The sequence below is a fragment of the Sinocyclocheilus rhinocerous genome, unplaced genomic scaffold (genome assembly GCF_001515625.1).
Source record: "Sinocyclocheilus rhinocerous isolate Xijiao unplaced genomic scaffold, SAMN03320098_v1.1 scaffold2696, whole genome shotgun sequence".
Taxonomy (NCBI): Eukaryota; Metazoa; Chordata; class Actinopteri; order Cypriniformes; family Cyprinidae; genus Sinocyclocheilus; species Sinocyclocheilus rhinocerous.
The window spans coordinates 306,040-325,035 of record NW_015639582.1 but is presented as its reverse complement, the minus strand read 5'-3'; the positions used below and the strand labels follow the sequence as shown (position 1 = coordinate 325,035).

At 39.2% G+C, this 18,996-nt stretch overlaps 3 protein-coding genes and 1 pseudogene across 3 annotated transcripts in view; 2 read left to right on the top strand and 2 right to left on the bottom strand.

Annotated features, from left to right (window-relative positions):
* LOC107751532 (uncharacterized) overlaps positions 1–513 on the top strand; it is an 8,750-nt gene extending 8,237 nt beyond the window's left edge. Inside the window, exon 7 of the mRNA XM_016567272.1 lies at positions 109–513. Coding sequence (XP_016422758.1) covers positions 109–327 — 219 coding nt within the window. The 3' untranslated portion in view covers positions 328–513. The remainder of the gene's footprint in view (positions 1–108) is intronic.
* Positions 514–9,475: 8,962 nt separating this feature from the next.
* LOC107751520 (kelch-like protein 33) lies at positions 9,476–13,380 on the top strand (annotated as a pseudogene).
* A 310-nt stretch (positions 13,381–13,690) lies between these two features.
* LOC107751521 (complement C1q-like protein 4) lies at positions 13,691–14,996 on the bottom strand. The gene is made up of 3 exons (XM_016567258.1): positions 14,745–14,996; positions 14,440–14,574; positions 13,691–14,329 (listed from the first exon to the last, which is right to left on the bottom strand). The coding sequence occupies exons 1-3, from the start codon at positions 14,950–14,952 to the stop codon at positions 14,031–14,033; spliced, it is 642 nt and encodes a 213-aa protein (XP_016422744.1). The 5' UTR covers positions 14,953–14,996; the 3' UTR covers positions 13,691–14,030.
* Positions 14,997–17,205: 2,209 nt separating this feature from the next.
* The window catches only part of LOC107751519 (kelch-like protein 33), a 7,903-nt gene continuing 6,112 nt past the window's right edge, over positions 17,206–18,996 (bottom strand). Inside the window, exons 3-4 of the mRNA XM_016567257.1 lie at positions 18,107–18,277; positions 17,206–17,801 (exon numbers count right to left, since the gene is read on the bottom strand). Coding sequence (XP_016422743.1) covers positions 17,282–17,801; positions 18,107–18,277 — 691 coding nt within the window. The 3' untranslated portion in view covers positions 17,206–17,281. The remainder of the gene's footprint in view (positions 17,802–18,106; positions 18,278–18,996) is intronic.

The window sequence follows — 18,996 nt, the reverse complement described above, 5'->3', positions numbered from 1 at the left end:
ATATATATATATATATATATATATATATAACCAAATTATGGAAACAGACAGTTTGAAAGTTTCAATATTGACTGGATTCCTCTTCATTTGATTGTTTCTGTCTCGAAGGAGAGCATTTCTCAGGTGCGGCCGCTGGTAATCTGCCACTGTGCAGCGCGAGAGAATCAGACCGTCACAGACGACAAACCCGACAGTGGAAAATGGCCCCTGACAGTGTTTCCCGTCCCTCTTTCTCTCCCTGTGTCCTGTTATCTGCTCATCATCCCTCTCTCCATATCCATTATCATTGTTCTCGTGTCATTTCTCCTACCGCTCACAGACACTTGACATTGCCTTAAAATATCACTGTATAACCCTCTTCACCGTATGAATCAATTCATTTCTTTTTAGTTGTGTCGACATGTACTGTACAGTGTATTAGACCCTTTTATACAGTGTCATCTATAGAAGCCTGTTTTTGCCACATAAGCAAATATGCTTTGGTAAATCATTATGAGATAAAAAGTCAAAATTGTGACATGTCATAAGGAGATAATTGTGAAAAAAAAGTGATAATTTTTGCACTTTTTATATCATAATTGTGACTTGGTGTGTCACAATTATGATATAAAAAGTGCAAAAATTATGACGTCATAAATATGAGATAAGCTCAAAATTGTGACACTAAGTCATAATGAGATACAAAGTCATAATTGTGACACACCAATGCCGGTTTCACACTGCTCATGTAAGCAGCGCATATTTTTTTCGGCGCCCATGTTTACAGATTATAGAGTATTCACAGCACACGCAGAGGCGGCGCGGCAGCGCGTAGCAGGAGCAGAGCAGAGCAGAAGCGACAGTGCCGCGATCGTTTCGGCGCCAAGTCTATTTTTGCTGCGCCGCTTACGCTGAATTAAAGCCACAGTGTATTGTTCTTGATCAAAATTGACCTGATTAACATGAAAAATAACAATTTCACCATCAAATCATGTAAGTGAGGTGTTTCGTGTTTAACAATAATGGGGCAAAAGGCACACAGTATTGATAAATACTTTAGCTAAAATAATGTTTTTTTTTATGTCTAAGTTAATACTTGTTCAAAACAATCACTTTAGCAAAGTTTGTATTAGGCTATTTTCTGCTTATTTTGATTAATAATGTTCAATAAATATACTGTCATTAAAATGTTAATATAAAAATATATTTTAAAATACAGAAACAAAATAAAAATTTAAGATTCTGAAAGCATTGAAGGAGATCCCATAATAATGTAATATAGATTTACAGTAGTAACAACAAATTATATTTTATTATATGATATGATTAATATTGTGTTTTTAAATATGATGGTTTCATTATAAACATGGTGATTATCTCTAAGGTGGACACCAAACATAATATATGATATTTACCATCTGAATCTAACCATGTCATGTCAACAAATGGAAAAGTCAGCCATCTATTAATTATCATGTTAATTATTGTGCCTTTCGCCCCAACAGCAGGGGCGCTTTTTACTCCAAATACCATACTTTTAAATATTCTTCTCGTTATTGAAAAACTGTTGCTTTAATTATCTTAAACCAAACTGGGAATCATTAAGAAGACCTTTGTCTCAAAATATATTCAATAATTTTAGCGATTCTTATTTGCTACTTAAATCTACAAAATAAAAAAAAAACATCAAATATTAGAGTTAGCACAAAATTAACTACAAGAAAACGTCTCAGGTTACGTATGTAACCATGGTTCCCTGAGAAGGGAACGAGACACTGCGTCCTCTAGGGGTCGCTATGGGGAACGACTTCGGCGTGACCGGTGTCTGAAGCATACATCTAAACACGACAATGATTTTGGCCGGCGACAGCCTATGACGTCATCACCGGCGCGACCACAGTATAAACCAGCGCCGGTAGAACACGTCATCCTCTTCTTCGTCTGAAGCTTACGTCCGAAGCATGGCGAGGAGACTAGAGGAAGCAGTGTCTTGTTCCCTTCTCAGGGAACCATGGTTATATACGTAACCTGAGACGTTCCCTTCTGAGGGAACTTCGGAACTGCGTCCTCTAGGGGTCGCTATGGGGAACGGTATACCCACGCTGCCATGCTGAGGGGAGTGCATGCCAATACCACGGCGAGCACTAAGTACCAACTCAACAAGTCAAAGGAGCTGCCCCTAGGACGTTTGACGGCTGTCAGTGACATAACCCCCTATGGCCAAAGGCCTGAGCTGTGCACCAAACTTACCTATAAGGGATGGCTTGTATAAAGCCCGAGCCCAAGGCAAAGCTCAAGCCAGGAATAAAAAAATAACCAAGGATTCCTTTTAGGGGATAAGGCAGAGTTTCAGGGCTGCTTACAAACCCATATCCTGGCCTGTCAAACAGAGACTACCTCCTGCTCTAAGAACGAGCTACCGAGGATCTCAAGATACCCAGGGAAACTTAGTAGTAACACCCTGTCTAGAAAGTGAATATGCGGAGAGTGGGGCCCAGGGTAACCGGGGCCAGAGCCAACTCAGAGAAAGGGGACGAGGCAACAACGCATCACCCTTACCATAAAGGCTTTTTAGAAGGTGCACAAAGGCTGATGTGCACACCTGCCATGAATATGGACTTTAGAAAGTGCACAGAGAACTAGCGTGAGCACTTACCATAGATATGGATTTAGAAATACCGTAATGAACCAACGGTTGAGAGGAGCCCAAGGTGAAAACCTGGGCCTAACCAACTCATAGAAAGGCAATGCGGGAGGCCGCATGCTCAGAGCGCATGTAGATTGAAAAAGGTGTATCTCATAGACAAACCCTCCATGTGTGGGGAGAATCACCAACTCAACTAAAAAACAGTCACCTCAAACTGGGAGCAGAGTGCGCATAGGTGACCCTCTAAGTGAGGGGAGCACTGCTAAGCTCGACCAACAAAAAGAGCAGCCTAACAGGGAGGCCGACGAAGGCCTAACAACCTGAGGCTGCTGCTCAATGGCTCCAGACCATCTATCAAACTGCAGAGTGGAACAAAAGAGTATTAGGCCCCTCAACGCCTCAGCGAGAGGAGCCTTTACATGCATGTAGGTTGAGAGGATGACTCAAATCTCAGGAGACCCCTCGGGGTGAGACATGAGTAGCGCGTCCTGGCCGGGGTAGCTTCTTGAAGCAAACACCCAGCTAGGACATCAGGGAGCACATCACGAAGCATTATACTCCGAAAAATGCTTACCCGAATGGAGGACCGGCGGGCCCTGAAGTTGCAGCGTTATACTGCGGAAAAACTTGTTAGTGAATTCACATAAACTAGCAATAGATAGATGAGATGGATCGTACTCACCAACCACGGCTCCCGCGCAGACTCAAGCTCACAGGGCATCATCTGAAGGCAAAGCCCGAAGAGCCCTTCTGCTTAGTGGCACGGAGAGCAAGATCTGTGGTAAGAAGCAACTCAGCCACTTCATCATAATAAAACACTCCTATGAGAACAAAAGGAAATTACTGATAATTTCCTTTCCCTGTTCTACCCATCAACCATGAATCGCGGCAACGGGCAGCCAATTCTCACCGCGACCGCAACACTCAGCACGCCTTCAGCTCCCGTGGGAGCTAAACACGCTCCACCCAAGCGCTAGATTACCTCGGAAATCAAGCGAGAATGACAACCGCTGCCGCGAATGCGTCGCTATTCCTGCGAGAGGCGAACGCACTCATGCAAACACTATCTACAAACTCAGGTAAATGGTGAAGTACTCACCTCCCCCTCAGTAGTCTTGTGAATGCATCACGATGAGCACAAGCCATCTCCTAGTGAGACGAGCACGTTCAATTCATGCTTATCCCTCACAAGAAACAAACAATGAATGCAGAGCGCATCCAACTCCCTCGAGATCTGAACGCGCTTGCTCTTCACCACACACACACAGAAACTGAAACTGTGGGTATCAGAGCAAAGCCTCTGCTGAGAAAACATGCATTCCTAGTTGTGCTTAACATAAACAAACGTTCAGTGAAGACGAAGAAGAGGACGTGTTCTACCCGCATCCTTTTATACTGTGGTCGCGCCGGTAGTGACGTCATAGGCTGTCGCCGGCCAATATCATTGTCGTGTTTAGATGTATGCTTCAGACACCGGTCATGCCGAAGGCGTTCCCCATTGTGACCCCTAGAGGACGCAGTTCGAAGTTCCCTCGGAAGGGAACACATCACTGCCAGGAGTTATTGCCCAAACTTCAAAGGTCTGTTTAAATGATTAAAACTAGAGGCATTTATTAACTTTGAGATTTATTTTTATCATGTAAACTATATGTACAGCATGTTATATGCACGTGACAGAGGGGAACACGGCCGCATCACAGCATGCTGCCCATATCAAAGCACACGACAGACAGTTGTCGGAGAACACCTGAAAAGCGTGACCGAATGAACGATACTCATCTGTATTTGCAGTACAAAAGCCGGTTCAGCTGTGCGCAACAAACGCTGCCAATGTGAAAGCACAATGGGCACGCGCTGCTCCCGCTCTGCATACTTCTGCACTGCCTCTGCTCTGCTTGCGCGTCCAGTGTGAAAACGGTGTAAGTAATAACTATGAGATAAAAAGTGGAAATTTATGACATAGTAAGTCATAATTATGAGATAAGGTCAGAATTGTGTCACCAAGTCATAATGAGATAAAAAGCTAAAATTATGACATACTAAGTCATAGTTTTGAGATAAAAAGCAAAATGTGGAACACTGAGTCAATTATGAGATAAAAATTCAAATAATTACAAAAATCATGACATATTAAGTCATTATGAGATAAAAAGTCAAAATGATAATATACTTAGTCACATTTATGAGATAAAAGTAAAAAAAATTGATACACTAAGTCAGTTATGAGATAAAAAGCAAAATGTGGAACACTAAGTCATTATGACTTAGTGTTCCACATTTTGCTTTTTATCTCATGAAACAAAAAGTTGAAATTATGACACTAAGTCATAATTGAGATAAATATTTCAAATAATGACAAAAATCATTATGACATACTGTCATTATGAGATAAAGGTCAAAATTACGATATACTAAGTCACATTTATGAGATAAAAAGTCAAAAATATGACAAAAATCATGAGATAAGTCAAAATTATGAGAGAAAAAAAGTAATTTCTTTCAAAATTATAGCTTAGTATGGCATAATTTAAAATTTTTATGTCATAATTATGACATGATCTTATGTGGTGTAAATGGGCTCCTGTAGCTGTTGGACACCAAATACATTGTTTATTGACAAAAAAGCACATTTGGATGCACAACGTGATCAGGGGTGTAAAATTACAGCGATACTGTACTTAAGTGAGGGAATACTGTGTCAAAGTTATATATATATTAACTAAGGCATCTCTTCACAAGGACAAATGACTGCAATTGTGTTCAATTACATTTCACATTGAAATCGATGTCATTGGTTGTACATAAAAAAAGCACGAGAGCTCAATTTGATTGGCTTAGCAGCTTAGTAAGCTAAAACACTATAGGCTTATATTTTTGTATAACAGGAAATATTTAAATAATAATGTATTACTTTTCTCAAAGGGAGAAACTGCTCCACATTTCAAAGAAACAAGTAGAATAAAAGTTGCAGTTTCAAAATCACTCAAGCAAAGAACGCCTTCCCAAATTAGTACTTAAGTATATTAATGAAGTATAATTAAGTACTTTAACACCCCTGCATGTGCTACTTGAAATATCACTGTTGTATGATTAATCAGATTTCAATATAAATGCTTTTCTTTTTGCAGTTTTTAAAGTCGACATGAAATGCATTCACAATCTGTTTGACTTCTTAGAGCAGGACTTGATTTTATTCATCAGAGTTTGATGCGATGGTGTAAAGTGGGCGTTTAGTGAGTTTGAAGAGGTTTTTTTGACCTGGAACGTGGAGGATGAAGGTCATGTTCACCCTCATCTGCTATTATTGCCGTAACCTTTAGTACATTAACCAGCATTAAATGACTTCACAAAGATTTTAGAAAGCAGCTGAATAGCTATTTGGCAGCCTTGATGTCAAGTGTAAAAGAAAGTCATTTCAAGGACGAAGAAAATTCAATGAAAGATAAAAAGCGTGGACAATAAGACGAGGAACATTTGTGAGGAAAGTTGCTTTTATCTTGACTTGAACATCAGTAAAAGCAGCTCAGATCCACATTGCCATGAAGTGAATCGCTCCTCGTGTCTCTCAGTGTCATCAGAAATAGAGCTGTTATCTAATTCTTCATGCTGTGTGTGTGTGTGTGTGTGTGTGAGAGAGTGTGTGTGAGTGAGAGGGAGTGTGTGTGAGAGTGTGTGTGTGTGGGAGAGAAGCACATTGGGGTCAAAGGCCCACCGCCACATGTGGGCTGAATCTGTGCAAGCGTCAATCTTTTTACAAACTCTTTTTGGTGTAAATAAGCTCGTAAGAGTTTTCAATCCTCTTGCTTTTGCAGTCTTTCATCTGTTCCTGACTCTTCATCGTGTCGCTCATGGATTTGTTCTCTGTGGAAAGGGCTGTTGTTTGTCTCACACTGGCTCTCTGTAAAGGCGACTGCAGTATTTCAGTCAGTGACTCATTTGAACAGTCTCCAGACGCAATACAGAAGCACAAGCGCGAGTCAGGTCAGATGAGTTCAGACAAACGTTTCCCATAATCCCTCATCATTAGTTCATTAGCCGAGTGTGAACATTCACAATTTTCCCAATTTATCAGCTGCATGTTTATGAGTGTTTTTAATCGCAACAGCAAACAACTAATACTCTGCATTTGTTCCTCATTCCAGCTTATTTTAGATTTCACATTTATTCATATTTGCTTAATGCTTATTTTCCTTTTTATTTGATGTATTTTTCCTGATGAAAATGGTATTGTAAAAGGAGTCTGTAAAATGAGTCTGTCTAGATTTGAAGAGAATTAAAATTATAGTTTGACAGAAAGTCTAAGTGTCTCATTTTCTCTTAAAAACACAATTATTTAATCATTTTGCATATTTCAACAAAACGAAATAAACAAATTATATTTTGCTTATGAGAAAATGAAGCTGACATTTTTTTGCATTGTCATTAAAATAATATATCGTTTGTACTTTCCCTTGATATAATCTGATATAAAGCTCAGCTTTTAGTGCCTAACATAAAAACAAGGTAAAATTATGGATGTATAATGAAGCTCACATGTATTTTCTCTGTTTATTTATGCATTTATTTATTTCTTTGTTGATTTCAGCACACAGTCTGCTCATGATCTGTAGGTGTTGCTGTGGCTTTGGAAGAGGTTTGTTTGTCATTAAATATATGAGCACTCATCCTTGCACTAAGAGCGAGAGAGAATGAATCAGTCACTCAAGTGCCGCTGGCGCTGGACGTTACAGAACAGGAGGGGCGTGGCCTCAGGGATGCGTGACTGACAGCTCTCTGGGCCAATAGTAGGGTCGTTATGAGCTTGATGAATCAAAGAAAAAAATGTCCCATTCATCCTCTAAATACTTCTTGCTGTTTGTTTTTACCATTTTAAGTCTCTTCAATAGATGCCATTTTTCATCTAGATGAAGTTTAAGTGTGGTTCCAATATCCAGATACTTTTTGGGTGTTAATGCATTAATTAGTCATGCATTGATAGAGTCTTAGCATGAGCATGTTCTCTCTGTCTGTCTCTCTGTGGCCTCTTGGCATCTCCGGCAGGTTTCCAGTCCAAGGCCGCCAGTGACATTTGCTCCTCTGTTTGTAGCTCTTAAAGCGCCGCAGGTTTCCATCTGCTGTCTCGCGCATTCACGCTTCCCAAACATGGACAGACAAAAGACACGGAGAAGCCTAATGTACACATGAGCCGGGCTATATTTGCATGTAGAAGAATATAGACAGGCTATATTATAGCAGTTTGCATTATTCTTTTCTATATGTCTCAATAAATTTATGATAAAAAGGTTAAAATACTTTTAACTTTCTTATAAGATCTCAATATGTCAATGTTTGTGAATATGCAAACAGTAACAAACAGAACTGACATGTAGTTTTAAAACATTAAAACAAATGGAAAAACAACCAGATCATTTTGTCGTAGACACATCTAATTACAAAAGCATAATGCAACAACAAGTCTGTAAATTGCTTGTTTCTATGTGCTCTGGGCTCCTTGACCCAAATAACATTCCCAGGCTGTGGAGGAGAAACATGATTCTACTGACACGATCAGAATCTAATGCCTCAAGGCATCACATGCTCCCAGCAGCCGCTCCAAAGTCTCTTATGGCCCAGAACTGAGCCAGAGACGGAGTCAAGGGCAGGACCGCGAAGAAGTTACGCTTTTAAAATTATCCCAGCACAGTCTTGAGTTTGTGGAACGGCTACTGGTTCAGGATCAGTGCAAAAGGTCACTTCTTTCAAGATGTTTTCAAGATGACTGAGTGCTGTGGATTTCAGCACAATGAAGCAAAAGTAACATTTAATAAGTCGGATTAGGTGCTTTTATGTTTGGAAGACATGATGTTCTCAGTCAACACAAAATGACTTTCACAGCCTATTTTACTCTGTTGAGTAACCAAACCAAGTGAAACAGTAGCTGAAAAATAAGAGATATCATCTGGAAAGGAATGACAGACAGACAAATTGTGCGCAATTAGACCAGAAACGTGAAAAAAAAGAAATAAATAAAAAATTAGAATAGTCAGTTGATTTCAACAACTTGATTTCATACACACATACAAGTCATACAAACAGAGAGTCATGCAATAAATAAATACAGTTTATTAATCAGCACCAAACTCTCATAAATATATAGCACGACTGGATTATAAGCAGCAGGTCATTCTTAGATGGCTTGAGATGTGATCTTATTGAATGCTTGAGGTAAAAATAGCGTTACGTTTCGTGTGACCTCATGAGACACTGATCTATTTTGCATGCCAGACTACAGTACAAGATCCCACATCAACAGAGAGATTCAACACAAGTTAGGAAACAGATGTGATATAACTTATCCTAGTTTTTGAACACAAGGAAGATTCTCTCAGGAGAGTACACTGAAGTCACAATGGCAATAGATCAGCAGTGTCTTCAGAATGAGTGGAGAAGTTCGTGGAGATCAAGACAGGATGAAAATTCGAGCAGCGACACTGGATGGATGGATGGATGGATGTGAGTGAAGAAGAGGATGGTGAAGAGAATCCAGGGGAGGAAGATGAGCGGACAGAAGAAGAGGATCCAAAGGAGCAGCAAGTAAATGCATTGGAAAATGAGAAGACTGTTGATGACGATGAAGGATGTAGTGTTAGTTTTCCTTTTACGCCTGCAAACAGTGAGAGTGTTTTTGCTATGTGTGATGATAAAGCCAGTGATGAAGAAGATGTCAATAAATATGACAACAACAATAACACTGATGCAGTATGCAGTAATAGTTTTCCTGTTACTAATAGTGATAACTTAGTGGATGTGTTTACAAATGATGCTAGTGATGATGCTGATAAACATGATAAAGAATCTAGTGTTAGTTTTCCTGCTGCGTCTGCAAACAGTGATGGTTTAATCGCTGCATGCACAAATAATGAAAAGGCTGGTCATGAAGATGATGCTGATAAATATGATGGCGAAAATACTGATGAAGCATATAGTAAAAGTCAACCTGTTGCATCTGCAAACAGTGACAGGTTAGTCGTTTCAACTATAAGTAATGATAAAACCAGTGAGGAAGGGGATGCCATTGAACATGACAACAATGAATTTAGTATTAGTTTTACTGTTATGCCTGCAAACGGTGATGGTTTAATTGCTGCATGCACGAATAGTGATAAAGAGGATGTGGATAAAAAAGATGACAAAAATAACAATGAAGATCATAGTAATACTTCACCTATATGTCCATAAACAGTGAAGGTTCAGTTGCTTCACTTACAAATAATGATGAAGTCAATGATGACAAGAGTGGATATAATATACATGTTGACATTAACGGCAATGAAGAATACTTTAGGAGTTTTCCTGTTTCTTCTGCAAATGGTGACAGTTTTGTTGCCATGTGTGCACAAAATGATAAAAACACTGATAACGATTATGATAAATACGACAAAGATAATGAAAATGACTGTTTTGCTACTGCCTCCATCAGTACTGATGACATTGGTGGTTCTGAAAAAGACTTAACATTTGGAGGTCTAACATTTAGAGGTGAAGAGCAGCACATGACGGACTCCAGCTCTGCCTTCTCACTGTGCCTTAACTTCCTGCAACAAGAAATAGATGCTTACAGCTGCCTAGATGTAGTATCTTTCGCAGAGGCCTATGGGATGGCGGATTTACTTGCACTGGCCGATGACTTTGTCTTGAGGTACTTTCAAGATGTGTCCATCACTCCAAAGTTCCAAGATCTTCCTGTAGAGAAACTGAAGAAGTACCTTCAGAGTGATTCTCTCTGTGTTCCCTCGGAGCTGCCCGTGTTCAAAGCAGTCATGTGCTGGATCGAAGCCTTTCCCAGAAAGCGGGTCAAACTTGCCAGGGAGCTGATGGGAACCATATAGTTTCCCCTCATGACCTTTAAGGAGTTCAAAGAAGTCAAGTCCATAACGTCTTTGCCGAGAATTGGCGCCAAAAGACTATCCGATTCTCTCCTTGAGGAGTTCTGTTCCAGTTCTTCTTCTTCTTCTTGTGTGATTTGCGGCAGCTTAGACGCTTCAAATGTTCCAGTTCTTCAGATGTTCAGTCAAATTTCAGGGCCTATATGCCTAAAGACACTCTAGTCCTGGTTGGGGGTGAGAGGATCACTGATAATTTTGACAAACGTAGACCGTGTAGGGAAATGTGGTTTAGCAATTACTTGCAGAACCACGTTGGATTGGTGAAGAAAGTAGAGTGGAGAATGCTGGGAACTTTACCTGAGAAACCAAGATTCAGTCATGGAGTTGGGGTAATGAGGGGCAAGCTTTACGTAGTTGGCGGACGGCATTATTACGGCAAAGCTGATACCATGAATTGCACCTACAGGTAAGATGTAGCACGAGGACTCATCTATCTGACCTTGTCCAGGTTTGTGCTCTCACACTGTTGACCTCCTGTTCAATCTTTCAACTAGGTACGATCCCATCCAAAACTTTTGGCAAAGGTTGGCCGATATGCATGAGACAAGAGGCAGCTTCACTCTAGTGGTCCTGAATGGCAAAATATATGCAATTGGTGGAGAGAGGGACTCAGAGGTCAATACGGAGAGTGTGGAGGTTTACTGCCCCAACACAAATTATTGGAGGTTAGTACAGTAAATGAGTAGCACAAGAATAATCTAAAAGGCATGCATGATTCTAGATCAACATCAGCTGTTCTTCCTGGAACAATGTTCTGAAACGTAATCACAGGCCTGAAACATGTCTGAATGTTGTGTAAGAGCCAAACCCTAAATCAAACTCTTACCCTAAACTTTACTTTGTTTATGGACCTTTGTCAGATTAGGCACCATATTTTTCTTCAAATGAAAGCCATGTTGTATGGGATAGACGTAAAGTCCATTCAGTGGGTTGTATGCTTTGTCTAATTTTCATGGCACATTTTCAAGAGTTTTGTGTCACCAGGAATTGTTCTGATAAGATATGTTATATTGTGTCAGCTCAACAAATGACAGCAAAGTAATAACATTACGACCCATTGGACAGACTGTATGACTATCCTTCATAACATGAAGTTGTCATAGGCATCTACCCTAAGCAAGGTCCAGAGGAATGTTGCTCCAGAACAACTAATGTTGATTCCGAATTGATGTCCTACTTGGCAAAGTCATTTAACTTCACAGAACATATAGCAAATAAGTGTTGTCAAAAGTACTGACTTAGGTACCAGTCGGTACTGACATTAAAAAAATGTGATGATACTAGCATTTCCCGTGAGCATTTTGAACGCTGTTGAGTGGATTCTTAAACACCTCTGATTGGCCATTGTGTTCACGTGCCATTGTGCTTTCAACACCCTGTTGAAAAAAAACAGTATGCTGGTTAGGCATGGTTTGAGGCATGGCTGCTGGCTTTAGCTGGGTTAAGCTGGTCCTTAGCTGGTCATGAGCAACTAGCTCCTGCTCAGGACCAGCATAAACCAGCACAAACCAGCAGCCATGCCTCAAAACATACCTGACCAGCATATGCTGTTTTTTCAACAGGGCAGATATGTCTGTGATTGGCTACAATGATCATCGCTTCACACTCTTCACGGAGCACTTACACAGATACACATGGGAGCGTTTGAAAGCCACGTCTATCAGTGGATTCGTCAACGAATCCCTAATATATCTGCTCATGGATGGATCCTCTGAGCAACAGTGCTCAAAACGCTCACGGGAAATGCTGGTATCATCACATTTTTTTTTAAAATTTCTGTTCCAACTGGTACAGAAGTCGGTACTTTTGACAACACTATTGCAAATGCATTATGCAAGTCAAACTGTTCCTAACACCTACTGAGAACCATTCAAAGTGAATGATGTTGTCCTTCGTTTAATGGCTGTCTTTTTAATTCTTTCCTACTTCAGTTTTGTCCACCCATTAGGCCACACTCTATGCTGTCAGGCGGCCAGTGTGTGGAACGGCACAATCTTCCTGTCGGGTGGCTTTAACAGTCAGTACCAATGCCTGTCGTCTATGACCCTTTACCACCCAGAACGAGGATCCATTTACCTGGCTGAAATGACACATGATAGAGCCCTGCACTGCATGGAGACCCTAGGTGACCGTTTATATGTGGCTGGAGGGGTTTCATGCGAAGCTGATGGCCATCTGGTAGATCAATTAGCCTGTGAGGTCTATGACCCTGTGGCCAACTCCTGGAGTGCCATTCTGCCATTCCCAGTGCCTCATGTTGGGTCAGCATCAGCGGTCTTAGAAGGTCTATGTAATCGGAGGCTACTGCCAGGAGGACTACAGTGATACCAAAACAGTGCACCACTATGATCCTGCAACAGAACGCTGGGAGAACATGAGCATGACACCAGGCCCGAACACATACATAGCTGCCTGTGTGCTGCCCATACCAGCTCATCTTAGACAATAAGAGGGGAATATCTTGAATAAAATGCATTGTTGCATTGTGCATTATCTCCACCTCATGGCAAGATTAAAAAGAAGAAAAAAAATGTTCAGCTTGGGGCAAAACATGCTGTCAGAAATGATTTGAACAGGTGTTTCACAATATATAGATTATATACTATAAAAGACACTGTAATATCAATGAGCAAGAGAATGTACAGTCCATTGAAAGTCTGTAAAGATTACTGACATTATGACATTGTCCCAATGCCACATATAACCAATCTTATCTGAATAGGGCTTTAAAAAAACAAACAAAAAAAAAACATCAACAACACATTGAAATGTCACAGTTATGAACACGCAACGATACATTCCTGGAAACAAATGATCAATTAATTGGCATCAAATATATCTCATTTTCAATTTTGTTGATCACTTTATTGGTTAAATGAATATTAAATTCTCTGAAGCTTTATGCCAAATTTATATGTATATTTGTGTTTGAGATTGCTTCTAGAATGAAGTAAAACAAAGGGAAATTGTTTATTTCTACTGTGTTCGTTTATTTTTTATACTGCGTTATTGTCAACATGGTTTTCATTTTTACAAATTGAAGCTCAAACTTACTTTCTCTGTGTCACAAATACTCTCAACCAAGCTTAGTTTTTATTTAACCCAGAATATTTTTTGACTAGTGTTCTGTGTGTGTCGATTTACATAACTGTTCTTTGACGACAAATTTTTTTAGGTTACCATCATTAAGTTGCCATCTAGGAACATACTCAAGTAAAAAAAAAAGAAGACGTTTAGTTTGTAGCTTTATATAATAAAACAATAGAAGTCTATGATAAGCCCTGATTTGGATAGCCAAGTACTGTGCCTGAATGAAAATTAATGTTCCATAGAAGTGTAAAGGAGGACTCTTGTATGTATATCTGAAATAGTGACCTTTTAATTACATTTATGTATGATTAACACAACAAAGAAACATAAGATATGTTTTCAGGACCAGGTCCTTTTTGACATTTTACGAAATAATTCACACATACAAATTATACAGAAGTAGAATCCAGTGGGTAAAGCAGGTAGCCTGTGAAAGTGGAATAGTTGTACCGTGGATCCACAAAGATCCAGGTTCGGATCCACAGCCTCATGTGAACCTCCTCACCAACATCCAGCTCCATCACTGCTCCATTGGACATTTGGTCATTGCGCTCACCAGAATTATATTCATATGAAGACACAAATCGTGCCGTGCCTTTAAAGATGCTCAGACCCATATCATGGGAGGAGAACGCGGAGCCTGAGTACCTGAAGTAATACACACCTTTAACAGGTGCTGTGAACACTCCTGCAAAAGATACGTACGCAAAGATCTCAATGCTACAAATTAAACCATATTAAAAATTCAATGATCAAATTATAAATTTTTCAAATCACAAAAACTTAAAATGCAGAAACCTGTGACAGGGTCATATGCATTGCCAATGTTGGTTAGGACTTTATCAAAGATGAGCTTGGTCTCCGTACTAAAAGGCCCTCGGTGTGTATCCTCTGTATTTGACATGGATGCAGTGAATGCCACTTTAGGGCTCTCTGTGAATAGAGAAAAATGGTTAGTTTACTTTAAGCAGTAAATACATCTAGAAAATGCAATGCAACATTCTAAAGTGGTTGCAAAACAGTGCTATGTAGATTCTGTGGTTACGAACTCAATTTCAAAGTTCAAACATGCATATACATGTCAAACAAACCAGAGAATATACCTTTAATCTGTTTCTGCAGCTCCTGAATCAAGCTTTTCTGCTCTGCGAGTTCCTTTTTAGCAGTGTACAGATCCAATGTCAGTCCAATAATTGAAGCTTTAAGCTCCTTCAACTCAGAGTAGATATTCACCACAGGAGTCATAATATCCTCATCATGTGCCATGCAGGAACTTAATATTGAGATTAAGAAAAGCTGAAATAAAGCCATGACTGTTTCTCTTGTGCTAAAGAGAGGAGCGAAGGTCTACAGTCGCCGTGCTTGTTATCTTTATAGAGATAGTCTTGGTTAATGATTAAGAATTTGGAGTTTTTAGATCGATCAGATTTACCGCTTATATCTGAGGAAAAAACACACAAACGCAAGTACCCACATTTGAATAACTGATAAGAAAGGTTTCTAGAATTGCACAAGTGAATGTCCATGATTCAGCTGTAGGCTACAAACTACTCAACTCATACAAGTCCTAGGTTTAAATCAGACTCATTTTTCACGTGATATTGGTGTAAAAGATGTAAATGTGATACAGCAGTTATCCTGTGATAAAAGTTGGGATGTTTCAATTAAATATGTATTTACAAGTCCTTTCTTAATGTCAAATGTCATCTCTTTGGATTCCCATAATTCACATAGACAGAGACATAGTTGAACAACTGGATATACATGACATGGTAAAAAATTCAGAGATAACTACAGTAGCTTCCATTCAAGTCAGTTGCAGTTCATAGACTCACTTTAATATTCTTTTTTATATAAAGATTAAAACATACTTTGCTCTGAGCTCACAGTGTAAGCTACAAATGTGTCATTTTGAACCTGTAATGCACGAACAAATTCAAAACATTTCATACTAAAATACAAGTGGCATTGTACATTTTTACTTTTAAAACAAAATTATATTAAAAGACACATAGTTTGGCACTTGTGGATACTTCTGAAAACAAATACATAGACAACACATACAGCAACACAGGATATCCATGCTATGGATCTATAATCAGACATAACCCTGAACAGAAGTAAACAAAGTTAAAATACTGGTGCACAGGGCTATCAACTAAAAGTGGGCACCCTTATTTTGTAAGAAAATGCTGTACGCCTATTAAAAACAGTAACAGCTTTCAATCCTGGGGACCTTGAGAGCAGCATTTTTACATTGTTAGTTCTGTTGGGTTACAAATCACCACAAAAGAGTGTTTGCTTGACAGACGTAACTGTCGCGTGTTGTGTCGATACTTCGGTAACAGTAATGATAGATGCTAATACAATGCTACGATGGTGATTACAAATGTATGTTCACTAGCATCAAAGTATTCAAAATACATATGGTAATGTCACGTTACTTTGTGATACGTTTACTTTTTTCATGTAGTGTTTTCATACTGGAAAATCTCTTACCTTCAGTCGTGATTACAAGCGTCAGATGTTGATCAACAGTAAAGACGTTCTTCATTGCTGACGACATTTGGAGGCGCGGATTGAAACAACGGATTAAAAATGTTCACTTTATCTAGTTTTTGTTATCTGTGTTTGGTATCTTATAACCACTCCAAACGATACGGTGTGTGAGCCGTTCAAATGATTCAGACGGAATCGTGAGCCAATTCAAACCTGACTAATTCAATAAAGGGGTCATATGATGTTGCTAAAAAGAACATTATTTTGTGTATTTGGTGTAATGACAGTTATGCAAATCTTCCCACATTGTGATGTAGACATGTGGGGGCGTGTTAGAACGAGGCGTTTTAGGAGGGCGTGGACCAGTCTTAACTTTTATAAAGAATATCTCTTTGGATTTGAGACTTTAGTCTTTGCAACTTTACAGATCTTCTTTATGCACCAAGAGCTTGTAACACTCCAAAGAGAAAGGAAAAATTGAAATCGCATCATATGACCCCGTTGATGCGAGCTGAGTGATTCATTAGCGAAACGGCTGTAGCTAGTTCATAATCATGGAAACACATGATGAAATATTGCGAAAGAAATTTGCGAGAGCCGGGAAATCCCCCGTGTCAGACAAGGATGTATCTGTGAATATAATAATACTGGTTCAGGACCGCAGGTTGTGCAGTTTGTTAGACACATCCAAGATGGCGCTGTTATAGTCTTGACAGGGCACCAACATTATTTGATTCTTAAAAAAATAAATACATAAAATACATAAAGGAATATATGCTTGTAGACGAAGTGTAAATATATTGTCAACCATTAAATATACTCTAAAATAGCCCAGTATTTTTACAGTTGAATACATTTTTATATTTGAATTTTTATATTTGAAAACAAACACAAGACAGCTGACAAAATAAATGTCAACTATAAATATAAATATACCAATATGTAGCAATGGAATAGTTCTAATTAAAATGGAACATCAAGGAGTGTTATTTATGACACTCAGACTTGCTGCTTTTGCAGAATTCCTTATGAGTTTACAGATGGTCTCTTAAAAGGCAGCTCCCTATGTAGACAGCAAGGCATCTCACTAGATGTTTTAAGTTGTACAAATAAAACTGGCAAACATGTGCTCATCTTGTTCTCATTTTCTGATGTGTTCAGGCAGATGAAGGAGGCATGCACGTATATCTGTGACGGGACCGGGCATCTTTCCCATGCTCTCCCATCTCTGAGTCACAGGGTCATAGCGATGAGTGAGTCTGGCCTCGCTGTAGTCCTCCTGGCAATAACCGCCTAGAATGTACAGCCTCTCCTCCAGGACAGCAGAGGCCGCACCGACGTGGGGAACGGGGAGAGGAGTGAACACCGTCCAGGTGTCGCGGACAGGGTTGTACATCTCGCAGATCAGTTGGTCGGTGTAGTACTTTCGGAGGTTGCACACTCCGCCAGCTACGTAGAAGCGGTTTTTCAAGCTCTCCATGCAGTGCTGTGCCCGATCGTGGGTCATCTCAGCAAGGTACGTGGTTCCTCTCTCTGGGTGGTAGAGGAACATGGACACTAGGCATTCGTACTTGCAGTTGAAGCCTCCTGAGATGAAGATCTCGCCTCCCCAGACGGCGGCAGCTTGACCACTCAAGGCTTGGTCCAAAGGATGGCAGAAGCTGATCCACAGGACAGAAAAGTCCATATTTAATAGCTCTGCTTGTGTCTATGTTTTATTTCTCCCCAACAATTTTAGGAGAAACTAATGAGACGGAGGTGGAAGAGCAACATTTTTTATCTCCAAACAGACAAATCAGATGATTCTCTAAAGAGCATCATTTATTGAAAGGTATGTTGTTGTGCTTCTAAGAGCCACTAGGTGTCAGTCAGTTCATTCATTCTTTGCATTGCTTTTACATTTTCCCAATAAACAGGCAGGCAGGTAATTATTATAATTATTATTTTTTTTACTTTCTCCTCTTACCTCCAGGAATCTGTTTCTGGTGAGTATTTTTCCACACTGTCAAGATTTGTGTTGATGTCTTTGTCTCCTCCGACAGCATACAGGCCGTCTCCACTCACCACCAGCGTAAAGTTACTCCTCAGTTCATGAAGATCTGCCAGCCTTTTCCAGTGGTCTCGCTCAGGGTCGTACCTGTTGATATAGATGTGCGGGTGTTGTTAGAGAAAAAGAACAGTGAAAACAGGTGAAAGAAAAATGTTACAAATACAGGTTGACACAGAAAATGTATTTTAGTGCTGTCAATCAAAAAAATTAACTAATCGCACTTTTTTCTGAAATTAATCGTGATTAAATCCCACCTAACATTACGTTTTTAAATATACTTTTATATTGCAATAATTTCACATTCAATCTTCAAATTAATGTAGAAACAATATAAAGAGTATATTTTCAATATCTGATTGATGACAGTTTTTTATGACTGAAGGCAAGTATGACTGATACCAGAGCTACTGATGTCTCTATGAAATTGTTCTTTTTTTTCTTTCTAATATTTAACCATTGACTATATGTAATGTTGACTATACAGTATAATTGAGAGATATACATTTTAACATGTATTGAATAAAATTGAATAAAGTTATCAAACACTAAATTCTAAATTAAGTATAGATGAATCTTCAAAGCAACAAAAGTAATTTTGACAGCACTAATGAAATTGTGTTTTTAGCTAAATGAATGGAACTTGACTTAAAGACCCCATTAAGCCATTTATTTGACTTAAATTGTTTTATTTAGTTAATGTTTATTTTATTTTATCATAATAATGATTAAATCAATAACTGAAAATGTTTTTTTTAAACCATATATATTTATATATATATAACTTATAAAAATGTCACCCCCAACAC

Excerpts from the sequence above, each read along its gene's own strand:
- LOC107751521 (XM_016567258.1), bottom strand. The coding sequence starts at position 14,952 with ATGGCTTTATTTCAGCTTTTCTTAATCTCAATATTAAGTTCCTGCATG. Across the intron at positions 14,575-14,744 it reads GCTGCAGAAACAGATTAAAG|AGAGCCCTAAAGTGGCATTC; the intron begins GTATATTCTCTG and ends CTCTATTCACAG. Across the intron at positions 14,330-14,439 it reads TGCATATGACCCTGTCACAG|GAGTGTTCACAGCACCTGTT; the intron begins GTTTCTGCATTT and ends TATCTTTTGCAG.